At 36.6% G+C, this 16,623-nt stretch overlaps 1 protein-coding gene across 5 annotated transcripts in view; it reads left to right on the forward strand.

Annotated features, from left to right (window-relative positions):
* Positions 1-14,232, forward strand: part of BAG1 (BAG cochaperone 1) — a 39,737-nt gene extending 25,505 nt beyond the window's left edge. For 2 of the 5 annotated variants that reach the window (XM_051997342.1, XM_051997358.1), the window contains 4 exons: positions 251-358; positions 1,200-1,328; positions 10,709-10,771; positions 13,208-14,232. In XM_051997342.1, the coding sequence (XP_051853302.1) occupies positions 251-358; positions 1,200-1,328; positions 10,709-10,771; positions 13,208-13,297 (390 nt within the window). In that variant the 3' untranslated portion in view covers positions 13,298-14,232. Of the gene's footprint in view, positions 1-250; positions 359-678; positions 789-1,199; positions 1,329-10,708; positions 10,772-13,207 lie in introns of those variants that run through there. The other 3 variants (XM_051997350.1, XM_051997374.1, XM_051997365.1) reach the window with 3 other exon arrangements.
* Positions 14,233-16,623: the final 2,391 nt, after the last annotated feature.

Below are 16,623 nucleotides of genomic sequence, written 5' to 3' on the forward strand. Positions count from 1 at the left end.
CTCAGTCTGCAGTGCTATGGTGCTGGTTCCATACTGTTTTCACTGACTTGCTTCCTGGGTCCTGGTGTGAAGAGGCCCTGGGGTCAAATGAAGGGTTGCTGATAATACAGTTTTAACTTCTCTGACTCTCATCAAGCCCGGTGTTATCTCCTTTCACATGGCCCAGTCACTTGGCCCAGTGACTTGTCCAGCTGTTGTATATTTAAAACAGTCATGCAAATCCCTAGGAATAATATATTTCTTCACGCAGGGTTTTCTAGCCAAGGACTTGCGAGCTGAAGCTCTCAACAAACTTGACAAGAGAGTAAAAGGAACTGTTGAGCAGTTTATGAAGATCTTGGAACAGATTGATTCATTAGTGAGTAGTTACATAAGCAGAGTAAATATTGTTAGAGACATATTTTTGACTTGTAATTTCCAGCAATATTTTGATAATGACTGTGTTTATATATGAGACAACATAAATGAGATGTTTTTGATTTTTCTAGGCTTATAGGAGAAAAAAATGTGAATTGTGTCTAGACACAAACAATACAAAGGAGAACACCTTCCCCTTTCCCTGCCCCACCCTCTGTCTCTCATCCTTATTATTTATTTGAAGGAGCTAACGTGTCCCTCACAGCTCTCAAATTCTTTTTTTTTTTTTTTTTTTCTGTTTTGTCCATTCCCTGGTCATAGCACTATAAACCCATAATGAATGCCTCCAGGGATGAATAGCAAGCCTCAAGGAATTTATGCTGCCCACCTCATTTCAATCTTCCTGCCCCTCACTCCCTATCCCAGGTTTGTATCCCCACCCTTGATTGTTGGTATGAAGGAGAAGGCTCAAACAGTTACCAAGTTATTGTGCTGACCTGAAACTACATTTACTGCTTAAGCAATTGCAAACATTTGCAGACAAGAGGGAATGTCAAATTAAAGGGCTAGAGAAGGATTTGGGGATTTGTTTGTTTTTTAGAGCCCTTCAAAAAGTTATACTCAAAATTAAGAGCTTTCAAAAATGAGTCTGCACTTGACCATGTCTATAGTCCTATCAACCACTTATCCCACTGGAATAAGATTATAACTTATTAGTTATAATCTTGTCTTTACCAGCTCCTGGTCACCAACCACCAGAGTGCCTGCAAGGCTTCTGGTCCTTTATCCCCGTGCCCCAAAGTTCAGGTTCCCATACCTTGATCCCTTCTCTGCCTTTGTAGACTTACAATATCTGCCAGGCCCCTCTTGCTGAGCAGGACTTGCAGTCCTCGACTCCCTCCTGTCCAACTTTCTTCCGTTGCTGCATATGTCCCAAAGTGACAGAAAGCGTTTCACCTGGATACCCAACGGTAGGTATCCTTTCTGTCATTAGAAAAGTGGACTTCCTCATTTTACTGGAAGTGCTTATCTGGGAAGGTCAGCTATGGTGGTAGGTTTTAGAGCTGATACTTCACTAATATTTCAAGGCATCTTCCATGTGCTCATAAAGTTACCATTATTTGATCTGCTTCCTGCTGAGAATCTCAGCTCAGTTTTGAAGTCAGATAATGGCTATTCTATATTTGATCTCACTCCCTGACTACTCAGGAGTCCAGCCACCAGCTGACACCTATTGAAATTGATACCTATTGAAATAACTACTTACTATTACCAGCTGCCAGAAATAATAATAATAATCATATCATTTATGCTTGATGATATTTATATGACACTGGAAGGTTTACAAGTCACTTTATGATTTTTTTTTTCATCTTTGGAAGAAGCTTATTTCTCCAAGGACATGTCTGTGGCAGGTGTTGCAAAGTTCTTTTTTTCTTCCCACTATGAAATACAGATTAGAGTAGTAGAAAAAATGCTAGGTTTAGAGCCATACATGGTGGTTGGAACAATGTACAACAATTCTTCATGACCCCATGGACTATGGCACACCACTGTTGGCCATGGGGTTTTCTTGGCAAAGATACTGGAGTATCTCATTTCATTCTCCAGTAAATTAAAGCAAACTTATTTAAGTGACTTCCCAGAGATCAGATTTGAACACATATTTTCCTGGTTTCAGACCCAGCTCTCCAACCATGGGGCCATTTGATTGTTGTTAGATTTGATATCAGAAATCACGAATCTAAATCTGAACTCCACCATTTAGTACCTGTATGAGCATGGGCAAATCTACTTCTCCATCTAAAATGAAGGATTTAGATTGGATGGATTTTTAGTTCCCTTTCAGGTCTAAATCTATCATCTTAGATTTTTTCTTTTTCTTTTTTTTTTTTTTTTTTTTTTTGAGGCAATTAAAGTTAAGTGACTTGCCCAAGGTCACACAGCTAGGAAATGTTAAATGTCTGAGGCCAGATTTGAACTCAGGTTCTCCTGACTCCACAACTAATGATCTATCCATTATACCATCTAGCTGCCCAGATTTTTGATTTCCTTTAACAAATTACTTCCTTTCTTGACTTTATCAAGAGCTTAGAAACTAAAAAATGATATTTTATATTAGGTACTATACTCACGTATCGTGAGCATGAAGAACTACAAGAGTATCTACAATATCAGTTATCAGGGAAGAGTACATCCCTGGAGAAACAAGCTCTCTGAGTATAAGAATTGCCAGTGTTTTTTGGTACATAAATTGGCATCAATAAAATAGGGCATTTGAGAGGGTCTGTCCAGAAAGTAAAAAGGCAGCAACTGAAGGAGGAATTTAAGTCATTTCTTTCTCTTAAAAGATTTAAAAGGTTGGGATTTCTAAGGGTCTTTCTATATCTGAATTTGTGATTCTTTAATGCTTCCTGTAAAATTTAAGAGAAAACAGTCATTGAGGAATGAAAATGATTTTAGTTCCACTTTCTCTTGCTTTCACCAACCTCCATGAGATGGATTTTCTAAGAAGCAATGAAATCACAACATTTCAAAGTGGGGAGGAACCCTTTTTTTAAAATAGTATTTTGTTTTTCCAAATACATGTAAAGATAGTTTTAATAATTCATTTTTGTAAAACTATGTGCTCCAAATTTTTCTCCCTCCCTCCCTTACCTCTCCCTTTCCCCAGACAGCAAGCAATCTGATATAGGTTAAATATGTACACTTCTTTTAAACATATTTCCATACTTGTCTTGTTGTTCAAGAAAAATCAGACCAAAAGAGAAGAAACCCAAGAAAGAAAAAAAAAAAGCAAACAACAACAAAAGAAAGGTGAAAATACTATGTTTTGATCCACATTCAGTGGATCCATAGTTCTCTCTCTGGATGCAGAGGACTTTTTCCATCCCAATACTTTTGGAATTGCTTTGAATCACTTCATTGTTGAAAAGAGCCAAGTCCATCATGGTTGATCATCACCTAATATTGTTTCTATGTACAATATTTTTTTGGTTCTGCTAACTTCACTCAGCATCAGTTCCTATTAGTCTTTTCAAGCTTTTCTGAAATCAATTTACTGATTATTTCTTATAGAACAATAATATTCCATTACCTTCATGTACGATAATGTATTGATGGGCATCCACTCAGTTTCCAGTTCCTTGTCACTACAAAAAGGGCTGCTATAAAAATTTTTGCATATGTGGGTACCTTTCCCTCCTTTTTAAGTCTCTTTGGGATATAGGCCCAGTGGAGACACTGCTGGATCAAAGGCTATGCAGTTTGATAGCCCTTTGGGGTATGGTTATAAATTACTTTTCAGAATGGCTGAATCTGTTCACAACTCCCCCAACAATATATCAGTGTCCCAGTTTTCCCACATTCCCTCCAACATTTGTCATTATCTTTTCCTGTCACCTTAGCCAATCTGAGTAGTGTGCTATCAGAGTTTTCTTAATTTGCATTTCTCTAGTCAGTAATTTTTTAGAGCATTTTTTTTCATATGACTAGAAATAGCTTTAATTTCTTCATCTGAAAATTGTCTGTTCATATCCTTTGACCACTTATCAATTAGGGAATGAGGGATTCTTCTTTGTTAAAAAAAAATTCATCAATAAAACTTTTTTTTAAATAACTATTAGAGCTGACCTGTAATACATATAATGTTGCCAATAGCTGTCATCACCAAGACCAGTGGTGTTAAATTCAAATAGAAATGGGGTGGAGGGGCACTGTTCTATACATAAAGATTCCTGAGGATTGCATATCAACTTCCTTTTCAAATATATATTTTATTGTCTTTTTTTATGTTATTAAATATCTTTCAGTTACATTTTAATCTAGTTCGGAATTGACTTGGGACCACACATTTGACACCTCTGACTCAGAACATCACCTACTCCATCCTAAACACTTAAGTTTGGAGCTGCAGGTTTGGTAAAACTAATTCATGCTTGCCTCTTAAAATTATGTAATTTTAGATTTAGCATAATAGGGTTAAGGTAGTTTTCTATCTAGCCAAATTTCTGAACTTCTTTGCTGAAATGATCTCAATACTAGTTACCTAAAATGCTTCAAAACATGATCAAATGGAACAAAAGAAAAGATGCAGAAACAATTGAGTCAGTTCTTGATTTACTCATTGCTTGATCTTTCTCCATTTTAACCAAAACCCAGGTCTTTTCTCCAGCTATTCTAGTTCTACTAGTAACTACTATGTGACCTTGGGTGGAACCACCTTTCTGAATCTGTTTCTTGTTCTACTACGTGAAATTGGATTAGATTGGCTCCAAGGTTCTGTCCAGCTCTAAAGCTACAATCCCATCACAAAAAAATAGAAAGAGTATTGGTCAGGGAGCCCAGGAATCTTCAAGTTATAGCTTCAGCACTCACCAATAACTTCTTTGTGCCTCAGTTTTCAGAATAAGGATAACCTGCCACTACTACCTAATGGGGTTATTCTTAGAAAAGTGCTTTGCAAATATTTTAGTACTATAGAAATGTAGGTTCTTATGAGCATCAGCACTAATATTAATATTTAATAATGAATAACAACAATAATATATTTTATAAATAAAAGTTTTTCTGTTTAAATGCAGTTATCTGCAAAATTAAACAACCAAAAACATATTAGTCCTGCCCACATTACAGTTAGTCAAGGTTTTAAGGAAAGAGACTGAGTTCCGAAGATAGTAAATTTGGTATCAAGAGATTTCCCTAGACCAGCAATTATTTCTGTGGTCTGGAAAGAAATAGTAGAAGAGTAGAAAGCTGCCTGGAGTTCAAGAGTCCAGAAGACCCAGGTTTTTGGCTCCACCCTTAATTAGCCATGTGACCCTAAGAGAGTCACCTAAGGAGGGTTCCTTTCCTTTCATCTCCTATTCCCTACTCTGGGTTTCTCAACTATAAAGTGAAATGGTTATCTCTAATGTTCATTCTATCATTCTGCCACACAGCAGTGGAATATGGATGGTAAATGGCCAACCAAAATGGCCCAGGATCTAGAACCAGCCATGGTCATAGTGTACTTTGCATTAATAGTTTTGATATCCAGAAATCAGAACTCAAGGTAATTGAGAGGTGTTGGTGAAAAACAGATGTAATACCAAAGCAGTGGGAGTAAAAGGGATCTGGTACATGATGTGGGTGAGTATACAACCCAGATATGTGAACAGGATGAAGAAAGGAACCACCATAAAGAATTAGTTTGATATATAAATGCAGGGAAAGGAGACAGTTTACTGTATAATAGTATAATAATAATAAATACTATCATATCTCTGAGGATATTATTTGAGGATCTAAATATAAAAGACCATATCATAAGCAAACGAGAAGAGAAGGACATATTTCAGAGCTACACAGAGGAGAAAAAATTTAACTCAAGGGACAGGGATAAAATAGGCAATGTTATTACATAAAATTGAAAAGGTTTTGTAGAAATAGTTATCAATGGTAGTTAGAATTAGGATGAAAATAGTGGACTGGCAAGAAAAATCTTTGTAACAAATTTCTCTAATAGAAGTCTGCTATTAAGATATGTAGAGAATTGATATAAATATGTAAAAAAAATCAATTCCCCAATGATAAATGGTCAAAGGTTTTGAATAGATAATTTTCTTTTTGTTCCAATAGTATTTTATTTTTCTAAATTCTAAATTCTAAATAGTTTTCAGTATTCACTTTTTTAAGATTTAGTGTTCCAAATCTTGTTTCCTTCCACTTTTACTTTCCCAAGACAAGAAGCAATCTAATATTGATTAAATATGTGCAATTCTTTTAAACATATTTCTTTATTTGTCATGTTGTGCAAGAAAAGTCAGATTAAAAGGGGGAAAAAAAAAACACAAGAATGAAACAAAAGAAAAAGGTGAAAGTTTTTTTCTCTCTTTTTCTGATCCCTTTGGAATACATATCTAGTAAATGATGTTGCTGGATCAAAGAATATGCACCCTTTAACGAATTTTGGAGTATAGTTTGAAATTACTTTCCAGAATGGCTAAATCAATTCAAAATTCCACCAGTCGTGCATTAGGCCTTCCTTGGCTCCTCCAACAATTGTCATTTTCCATTTGTCTAATTCTCATCAATCTAATAGGTTTTGATCCACATTTAGTCTCCATAGTAGTCTCTTTGAATGCAGATGGCATCTACCATCCCAAGTCTATTGGAATTGCCTTGAATCACTGCAGACAATTTTGGGGGTTTTTGATTTGTTTTTGCTGAGAGTCACACAGTTAGGTAGGATTAAGTATCTGAGGTCAAATTTGAATTCAAGTCCTCCTGACTTCAGGGCTGGTGCTCTATCCACTGCGCCACCTAGCTGCTCCTGCAGATAATTTTCAAAAGAAGAAATGAAAATAAGTCATGAATTGAAAAAATGTTCCAAATCTCTAGTAAGAGAAATCATATTAAAACATTTCTGAGATTCTATCTCACCTATTAGATTGATGAGAATTAGACAAATGGAAAATGACAATTGTTGGAGGAGCCAAGGAAGGCCTAATGCACGGCTGGTGGAATTTTGAATTGATTTAGCCATTCTGGAAAGTAATTTCAAACTATACTCCAAAATTCGTTAAAGGGTGCATACTCTTTGATCCAGCAACATCATTTACTAGATATGTATTCCAAAGGGATCAGAAAAAGAGAGAAAAAGACCAACATGTTCAAAAAGATTTAAATAGCAATTCTTTTTATTATACCCCCAAAATAGAAACACAGTAGGGAATGGCTGTAGGGATATTTTCTGTTGTAAGCAAAAAAACAAAAAAAACCCAAAAAACAACTAGAAAATATTAGGAAATAGCTGAACAAAGTATTATTGAACATTATTGCACTTTAAGAAATGAGGAAAGGGTCAGATATAGAGTGACCTGAGAACATGATTATGGACTGATTCAGAGTAAAAGGAGCAAAATCAAGAGAAGAATTCATTCAATAACTATGGTACTATAAAAGGAAATAATTTTCAGAACTCTCAAAGCAGTTACCAGAAAACCTTTGATATGAAGCATTATTCTCACCTCTTGGAAAAGAGATTGTGGAATGTAGCTGCAAAATGAGACATTTTCAGATACAACTAATGTATAACTTTGTTTTACTTGACAGTACTTATTTTTGTTAAAAGGAAAGGCTCATTTTTGAGAGGGAAGAGAGTTGTGGATTGGAGGCAGGCAGCTATAGATAGTGGGCCTGATCCATTTCCCACTCCTGGAGTCACAGTTGAAGTTGACAACAATTTAGCTAGACAACTGCAAATTTCTAGCCTAGCATAGAAGATTCTGGATACAGAGGATTCCAGAGAAGAAGCACAGCAGAGAAAAGGGGGTATCAGGTAGAAGGATAGGGTACAGTTTGGAGAACAGACAACTTGTTGAACAAGAGAAAAAGTAGGTCAGAGGAAAAAAATGGATTTTTTTTTTCCTGTACTACTACCATGCTTTTTTAGTCCTTTCTGCTGCTTCATCACCTAATTCTTTCTCAACAAGTCTGAGTATCCCTCAGTATATTCTTCTAGTCTATCCTTTCTATTCTTTTCCTTTCCTTTCTCTATACCTCTTTGGTGTTCTATCATACTTACCAGTTCAACTATCATCTTTTTGTAGGTGACTCCCACATCTTTATATTCAGTCTGAATTTCTCCTAAACAGAGTTCCATCTGCCTTATGGACATCTCACACTTAACATGTCCCAAATAGAACTCCATTTTGGGGTCTAAATTTGTCCCTCCTCCAAATTTCTGTTGAGTTCACTGTTGTCCTTGAAGTCATCTAAAGTTTTGAGCCTCAGCCTCAACCTTGACTTTTTCCTTTCTATCATACATATCCAACTACTGGTCAAATTCTTATTTCCACAGCTTCTTTTCTCCACAATTTCTCTTCATTTCACAACAAGGGATAAAGAAAAGACATTCTCTTTTCTGCCTATCCATATTAAGATAATGAGTGGCAGTGAATGGAGGCAATAATAGTACAGGGCTTGGTAGATTTAAGATAAGGCTGAGAGCAGAGACCAGTTATGGGAATGACCCAAGCCAAAGCAATACTTGGAGCCTTCTTTTTTCCTCTTCCCCCTTTTCCTCCTCCCCTCCTCTGTTTCTTTCTTCCTCTCTTCCTTTCTCTTCTCTTTCTCCTCTCGTTCCTCTCCTCATGTCTTCCTCCTCATGTCCTTCTCTTTCTCCTCTTTCTCATGTCCTCCTCCTCCTCCTTATATCCATGTCCTTCTCCTCATGTCCTCCTCATGTTCTCCTTGTTCTCCTCATGATCACTTCTTCCTTATGATCACCTCCTTCTTCTTCCTCTTCTTTTTCCTACTCCTCTTCTTCCTTCTTCCTCCTCCTTTTTCTCCTCTTCTTCTTTCTTCTTTCCCCGACTCCAGGACTGGTTCTCTATCCACCGAACCACCTAGCTGCCCCTTCTAAACAAAAATGCTTCTGACTCTTTGACAAAAAGAGTATGACAATATATTGAATCCACTAACCAGTCAAGAATCAAAAAGACACAGGACCAAGAAAATAAGAAAATGTAATAGGACTTTGAGCAGTCAAGAGCCAGGAAATCCACAGGATATCAAAAGGGAAATGTCAGTTGCAGCAACTGATTGACTTTTAGGAAAATGAGTGTCATCCTGAGTCAGCTTTCTGTGTGACAATTACCCATGCTATGTAGCAACATGCCATATACATGGGACTCTGGCTCACACCTTCAGTACTACTCCTGCTCTACTCCTGGGACTGTTGGATCATTTTTCATTTTTTACTCACAGCTTTGACCAGTAATAGTCTGTTCTGTCAGGCAGGTCATGGTGTTAACTTGGAAACCCAGAGAATCATTGTGTAATAACCTAAAATAGTTTTAAGGTGGAGTGGTCTTATTGAAGTTACAGTGTAGATATCAAGACAAAACAGTTGAAGAATCAGACATCTATTAATAGAGTTTGCCTATATAGTATAGGCAAATCAAGAAAAGGGATTTATCATGTGGGCTGGAGTAGCCAAGTAGATGGTGTGTAATATGTATGGACACAGGCAACTTTTAGAGACTGTAGATAGTTGCAGTTTGCACTTGTGAAGAGAATTATCACTTCATGAAGTGACAAACCCTTTAACATAAACTAGGTTTGTTAAAAATAGAATCATAAGATCACAGGTGTAGAATTAGAAGAAACCTTAGAGACACCAACTATTGCAATTTTCCCTCATTTTATAGATGAGAAAACTGAGGTTGAGGGAAATAAAAGGACTTGCCAACATCATGCAAAATAGATCCAGAGATTTCTTTTTAAAATTATTTTATTAAAGCTTTTTATTTACAAAACATATGCATGGGCAATTTTTCAACATTGACCCTTGCAAAGCCTTCTGTTCCAACTTTTCCCCTCCTTCCCCCTACCCCATCCCCTAAATGGCTGGTAGTCCAATACACGTTAAATATGTTAAAAATATATGTTAAATCCAATATATGTGTACATATTTACACAGTTATCTTGCTGCACAAGAAAAATCGGATCAAGAAGGAAAAAAAATCCTGAGAGAGAAAACAAAATGCAAGCAAACAACAACAGAAAGAGTGAGAATGCTATATTGTGGTCCACACTCAGTTCCTACAGGCCTCTCTCTGGGTGTAGATGGCTCTCTTCATCACTGAACAATTAGAACTACTTTGAATCATCTCATTGTTGAAGAGAACCACTTCCATCAGAATTGATCATCATACAGTTTTGTTGTTGCCATGTATAATGATCTCCTGGTTCTGCTCATTTCACTTAGCATCAGTTCATGTAAGTCTGTCCAGGCCTTTCGAAAATCATCCTGTTGGTCATTTCTTACAGAACTATAATATTCCACAACTTTCATATACCATAATTTATTCAGCCATTCTCCACCTGATGGGCATCCACTCAATTTCCAGTTTCTTGCCACTACAAAGAGGGCTGCCATAAAAATTTTTCACATGTGGGTTCTTTTCCTTCCTTTAAGATCTCTTTGGGATATAAGCCCAGTAGTAACACTGTTGGATCAAAGGGTATGCACAGTTTGAAAACTTTTTGAGCATAGTTCCAAATTGCTCTCCAGAATGGTTGGATTCATTCACAATTCCACCAACAATGCATCAGTGTCCCAGTTTTCCCACATCCCCTCCAACATTTGTCATTATCTTTTCCTGTTATCTTAGCCAATCTGAGAGGCATGTAGTGGTGTCTCACAGTTGTCTTAATTGATCTAGAGACTTCTGACTTGAGAACCAGTGCTTTTTCTACTGTACCACATGACCTCAACACCCATAGTGGTTGTTTTCACACATACTATTATTTATTGTGGTGATTTTATTGAGCATTATTCATATGTCACTTTATATTTCTGCAGACTCTTCCAGAAGCTTTCAGAGACTGTAGACTGAAAAGAAAGGGGTTGGTGAAAAAGGTTCAGGTAAGTTGTGGAGAAGATGACAGATTTCTTTGGCATTTTCTGTATGCTTGACAAGACGACAATTCAGTAAGACTTTTGTTCAAGATTAGCCACAGGGCAAGTGTTAGAAAACACCTGCCAATAACTTTCCTATACTTGGATTTGTTAATTATGTGGGGAAGAAGAGAAGCTGAAAGGAAATCCAATTCCTTAGAGCTTATTTATTTCTTTCTCTGCTATTCTGTTATAGAGATGATTTGGGAGTGTGGCCCGACTCTTGTTAGGAAGGAAAACTTTCCTGAACCTATGAAAAATATCCATATTTTTTGGTTACTACCCTTTATAATTAGTTAATTGAGATTTGACTGCAACCCCAAAAGATGAGACATTTTCATTGATTGACACATATTGTGACTGTTTACAAGTCATGGATGCATTTAGAGCTAGGAGGAGCCTTATAGGAGTGCTAATCTGTCTCTGTCATTTTAGAGATGGGGAAACTTGTTCAGTGTCCCACAAGCAGCAGAGCTGACATTTGAATCCACACTGCCTGACTCAAAATACAGATATCTATTATACCAGATTAATTTATGGAGCTACTTTGATTAACATATCCTCCAGATACAAAATTCTTTGCAGAGGAGCTATGATGAAAAAAAAAAAATGCAAATCTTCATCTATTGTCTCATTAGGAAGCCAGCGCCTGAAATATAGTTAGTGCAGTGAGGAGGGGGGCAGGGGGTGTTGAGAAATAGGAGCTCTCATCTACCCTTGGAGAAGGGAGGGGAATTGACTTCATAGAAGACAAGACCTTGGCACAGTCTTCCAGGCAAATTTAATTGATGAGAAAGTAGGGTGGGCCCACATGTGCCAAAAAGGACTAAGGAGTCCAAGGGTAGAGGGGCAGGCTTCCAAGCAGGGCCCAAGGAAGTATCAGCTAAAAGACCAGGCCAACCTGGCAGGATATCTTTGGAGCACCAAGGTTCAAAGGGTGGAAATGGAAACGGGAAACTAATTACAACTGAATTCAAAAGGTATTAGAAGTGCCCACCTGATGTGTGCAGGGCACTCAGGAACAGAGAATCGTGGATGTAGGTCAGCAAGAAAATAGGTTGTCGAAGTGCTGACTGTTAGATGTTTCCCCAGAGCTTCACTACTTGTATGGGGCCACATTTGTTCTTTATCCTAAGAGTGTGTTCTATGTACCACAGCAAGGCTCAGCACTACTTGAAGGCTCATGGTTGGTAGTAGACACTAAATGAGGCCAGGCAGAGAGCAGCGGGGCCCAACGTGTGCCCTGTCTACCAGTCTAAGGTTTCCCTTCTCTATTTTTCTTTGTCCTTTCAAGAATAGAACCTCAGAGTTGGAAGGGATCTCAAAGCTCTGGTCCAGCCTCTACCTGAACAGGCTCCTATGACAACAGTCCTGATAAGTGCTAATTTCTTCTCTTTATACTTATCCTATATATACATAAGTCTATATGTATATGTTACATATATACATTAATATATGTAACCTATATATAACATTAAAATATGTGTGTATGTCTATTTACATACATGTTTATAAATAGTAAATATTATATTTATATGGCATATATAAATATATGTACATTATGTATATATAGGTGTTGAAAAATAGATATAGGAGAGAGAGAAAGGATAGATTCAGAGAGAAAAAGACACACACACACACACACACACACAGATTTCTCTTCTCCCTCTTGGAACTTACTCCTTATAAGTAGAGATTTCCCTAAGTACTGCTTTGGGTGCAGTCCCATAGGTTTTGGTATATTGCCTCATTATTGATATTCTCTTGGATGAAATCCTATTTCTCTTCTACCCAGTCTTCTCCCGCCCCCATCCACTGTTAGTCCCTTCCTTCTGAGACCACCTTACATCTTATGTGCATCTTTACACCACCTTTACAAGGACATCTTTAAGTGCATAGTTATTTACCAATTATCTTTCCTTTTAGAATGTGAGCTGCTTGAGGGCAAGGATTGTGTTTTGCCTTTTTTGGGGTGTTCCCAGAGCTTAGCATGAAGTCTAATGTGTAATAAGCACCTAGTAAATGCTTCTTGACTGACTCTTCCTAGTCTTCTTCTGTGAGTTTTTGTTACTATTTTAATTCGTATTTCCATGGTTTTGTTTCTCTAACCTGGAATGGCCTCTCTTCTCTCCGTTGTTGGTCTTTCTTAAAACTCCTTGTGCTATTTAGGAGTCCATATCACACAATGACCCACTTAATACTGTGCCATTTTATGTTACCTAATTGGTATATTGTTAATGTATATTAACTATGGCTTCCAACTAGGATGTATACTTGAGGGTAAGGATCATTTCTTGTTACTTCTCTGACTACGATAGTGCCTACCAGAGAACTCAGCTGGCAATAGTTGGTACCAAACATAGACTGACTTGATTTTTTCACTTTGCCTTGTCTTTTGTACAGGCCTTCCTAGCTCAGTGTGACACTGTTGAAAGAAATATTGGACAAGAAACGGATAAGCTGCAATCAAAAAATCTGACCCTGGCTGAATGAGAGTTCTGTGTAAATTAGAGGGTATGATTGCTCTGAACACGAAGAAAAGTTTACTCTATTTTGTAACACATGCCTACCTTTATTTTTAGATCATGCCTGGTTTTACTGTTGCCCATTGAGAGTTGTTTTCTAAATGTCAAATTTATTCTTCAAACTCATTCTCCCTAAGTCCTTGAATTGTTTTTCTATGTCCTGAGCCCATCAGTTATTTTATTCTACATAGTTATCCCTTTTCAAGTCTCTAGAGGGCAACAATATTGCAGGATGACGAGAGAAAGTTTTTTTTCCCAAATTGAATATAAATCAGAGGTGACTATTTGTGTCCTTTGTGGGATCAGTGGAAGCTTTGCTTTGTCTCTGATTAGCTTTATACTTAACAGGGGAAGTACTGACTGTGTCATATTAGCACTCTTAACTCCTACACCCTCACATGGATAACTGCAAAACAGATTATAATAAAAGTCACATAAGTGGGGCTAACAAGTCAAACCAAGTTTTTGCTGCTATGTAGATTGAACTGCAAGCTGACTCCCTTTTAACATTTTTCTGTGGGCTGTGTTGATATCCTGTGTACACCACTGATAAAACATTAGGAATTGTCATTCTACATGGCTCTGGACAGTGGATAGGAGCCAATAGCTAAACAGAAGCTGATCCCCAGTGGATTTTGGGAGAGATTGGAGAATACAGTGTTATGAGCCAAAAAAGGAAAAATTGGACAGGTACTAAGAAACATAAAAGTCTCAGAAGCAAGCAACATGTACTTTCTTCAAGGACATCTGTTTTGTTTCCATCTATCTTTTGTGATATATGTTTTCTTCACTTCTCATTATTATATTATTATTATTATTAAAATACAAGTTCAAACAACAGCCCAAACAAACAGATCTGGGAGTTTTTCTTATTTAAAATAAAACAATAATCATTGTATATTATTTTAGTGTGAGTCCATTTTTAATGAATAATAGCTGCCTGGGAATTGTACAGTTTTGAGTTTCACTTATTTGGAAATTGTCTTTCCTTTGCCTTAAGTCAGGGTTGCCTGGCTATCAAGGGGTGTGCGTGTGTGTGTGTGTGTGTGTGTGTGTGTGTGTGTGTGTATGTATGTTCTGGAGTATGGAAGATTGCTGCAGGCAGATTTGTGAATATAATATTAAGTTGGTAATAAGGAAAGAGGAAAAGCTTACATTTCAAAAAATTTGATTTAGCAGCAACCACATTTGATATGCTAGTGTAGACAAGGTTTTTTATATTGAAGACAGGGCCCCAATTGAGTTTTCCTAACCTAAAAATATGCCTAACTTAATCTTCACTACTAGATGTGCAAGTTGTATAGAATTTCAAATTACTTATTTGTTTAATTTTTTGTTGCTGGTCCATATTGATTCTAATCTCCACATCAAACAATAGGGTTTATTAAGAGAAACTGAACTGGGGAAAAGGTAGAGGGAGAGCTGGAATGTAGGTGGGAGTGGGTGGGTGGAGAAAAGTTGTGCATTTGGAGTGGAAATTCATTTCACTTTTCAGAAGACTTTGTTGATTTTTAAACTAGATTAATCAGTTTTCTTGAGCTGATTCTACAGTTTAGTCACAGTGATCAAGCTGTGTTTAAATACACTTTAATTTGTTTTACCTAGAGTCTGTAAGAATCAAGTAGGGAATAAGTGAGGAAACAGGTTCAATTCCTGGAACCTGTAGCTTGAGAGGAAGACCAGGAAAATCAATTAATGCTTTTTTAATAAGGTTTAGTTCTTGCTTCCTTCTTTTTTCTTCCATGTTCTTAAAAAAAAATTGTTGTTTTTAATTTAGCAAACATCAAGAAAAAAATTTAAAGAACAACAAAAAAAGAAAATTGTATATAGACCCTGAATATTTAAAAAATTAGCTATTATATAATTTCATATATATACACACAGATTTGTGTGATGTTCTAAATTCAATAGTAATAAAATTGTCCTATTTGTGTCACCTTCTGAATTCTTTTTTTTTCTTCTTTGAATTTTTCTGTTTTGTTGATGCTGTTTTGTTTTCTTTTTTGCCTATCACTTTACACAAACTTTCTCCTCTTCCTCAAGCCCTCACTAGATTTTCCTTGAAACAAATAAATATAGGTAAGCAAAATAAGTCAACATTTTGGTCTTGTCTGAAAAGGTACATCTCATTCTGCAACTCTACTCCATTGCTTCTGACTGTTAGCTGATTTTTGTTGTTGTTTGTCCTTTGTTCTCAGAGAGGGAGGACCAAAGATGACATGAAGGTGTTGTTTTGGCTTAGGAATGAATTGGATTTAAATGAGGCAGAGCTGAAAAAGTCATTAATCTCAGTCTCTCCTACAGAGTCATAGTTCAATGGCGAGACAAAAGTCAAGGCTACTGGCAATAACTTATATAAGATATATATATACTTTATTAAATACCTGTCCTGTGCCAAGTGTTGTGATTACAAAAAAAAGGGAGGGGGGCAAAAAAATGACAGCTACTGCCTTCAAGGAGCTCACAGTTTATTGGGGGAGACAATAAGCAAACAAATCTGTACAAGTAAGATATTTGGGATAAAAAAGAAATTATCACCAAAAAAAAAAGGAAAGCATAAAGATTAAAAGGAGTTGGCAAGAGGCTTCTTTCTTCACTCTTCTGACATCATGATTGATCCCTACATTGATCAGAATTCTGAAGCTTTTCAAAGTGGCTTCCTTTGATGAATTTATCCCATTTAGGTATTATTTCTATATTATTATTCTATATTAGAATTATATATTATAGAATAATTAATATTCTATATTATATTAATAGTTCTTAAAACCCCTAACTCCAAATTTAGCTTTCCATTCAAGCTTCATATCTTTAAATAACTTGCAAAAAAAAAAAATGCTAAAGACAACAAAAGGCCTTTTTTTTTTTATCTATATGATGGCCAGGAGGAAAAAAAGTTTAAAGGGATAGAACAAATTAAAATGTTACCGAAAAAAATTTAATTTAAAAATTAACGGGGGGCAGGGGGACAGCTAGGTGGTGCAGTGAATAGAGCACCAGCCCTGAAGTCAGGAGGACCTGAGTTCAAATCTGATCTCAGACACTTAATAGTTCCTAGCTGTGTGACCCTGGGCAAGTCACCCCAATTGCCTCAGCAAAAAAAATAAAGCGGATAGAAAGTCTGGAAGAGGGGAAGAGGTTAGATTATGATAATGGGTAATGAAAAGAATGAAAAACTAATGAACTATTTTACTTCTGTTTAACACTGCTAAGGAGAATAATCATCCACCTGGAAAGGGCAGAACAAAAATAGTTAAATGGTTAACCAGAGAACTGGAACTCATGAAAATTGAG

The sequence above is a fragment of the Antechinus flavipes genome, chromosome 1 (genome assembly GCF_016432865.1).
Source record: "Antechinus flavipes isolate AdamAnt ecotype Samford, QLD, Australia chromosome 1, AdamAnt_v2, whole genome shotgun sequence".
NCBI lineage: Eukaryota > Metazoa > Chordata > Mammalia > Dasyuromorphia > Dasyuridae > Antechinus > Antechinus flavipes.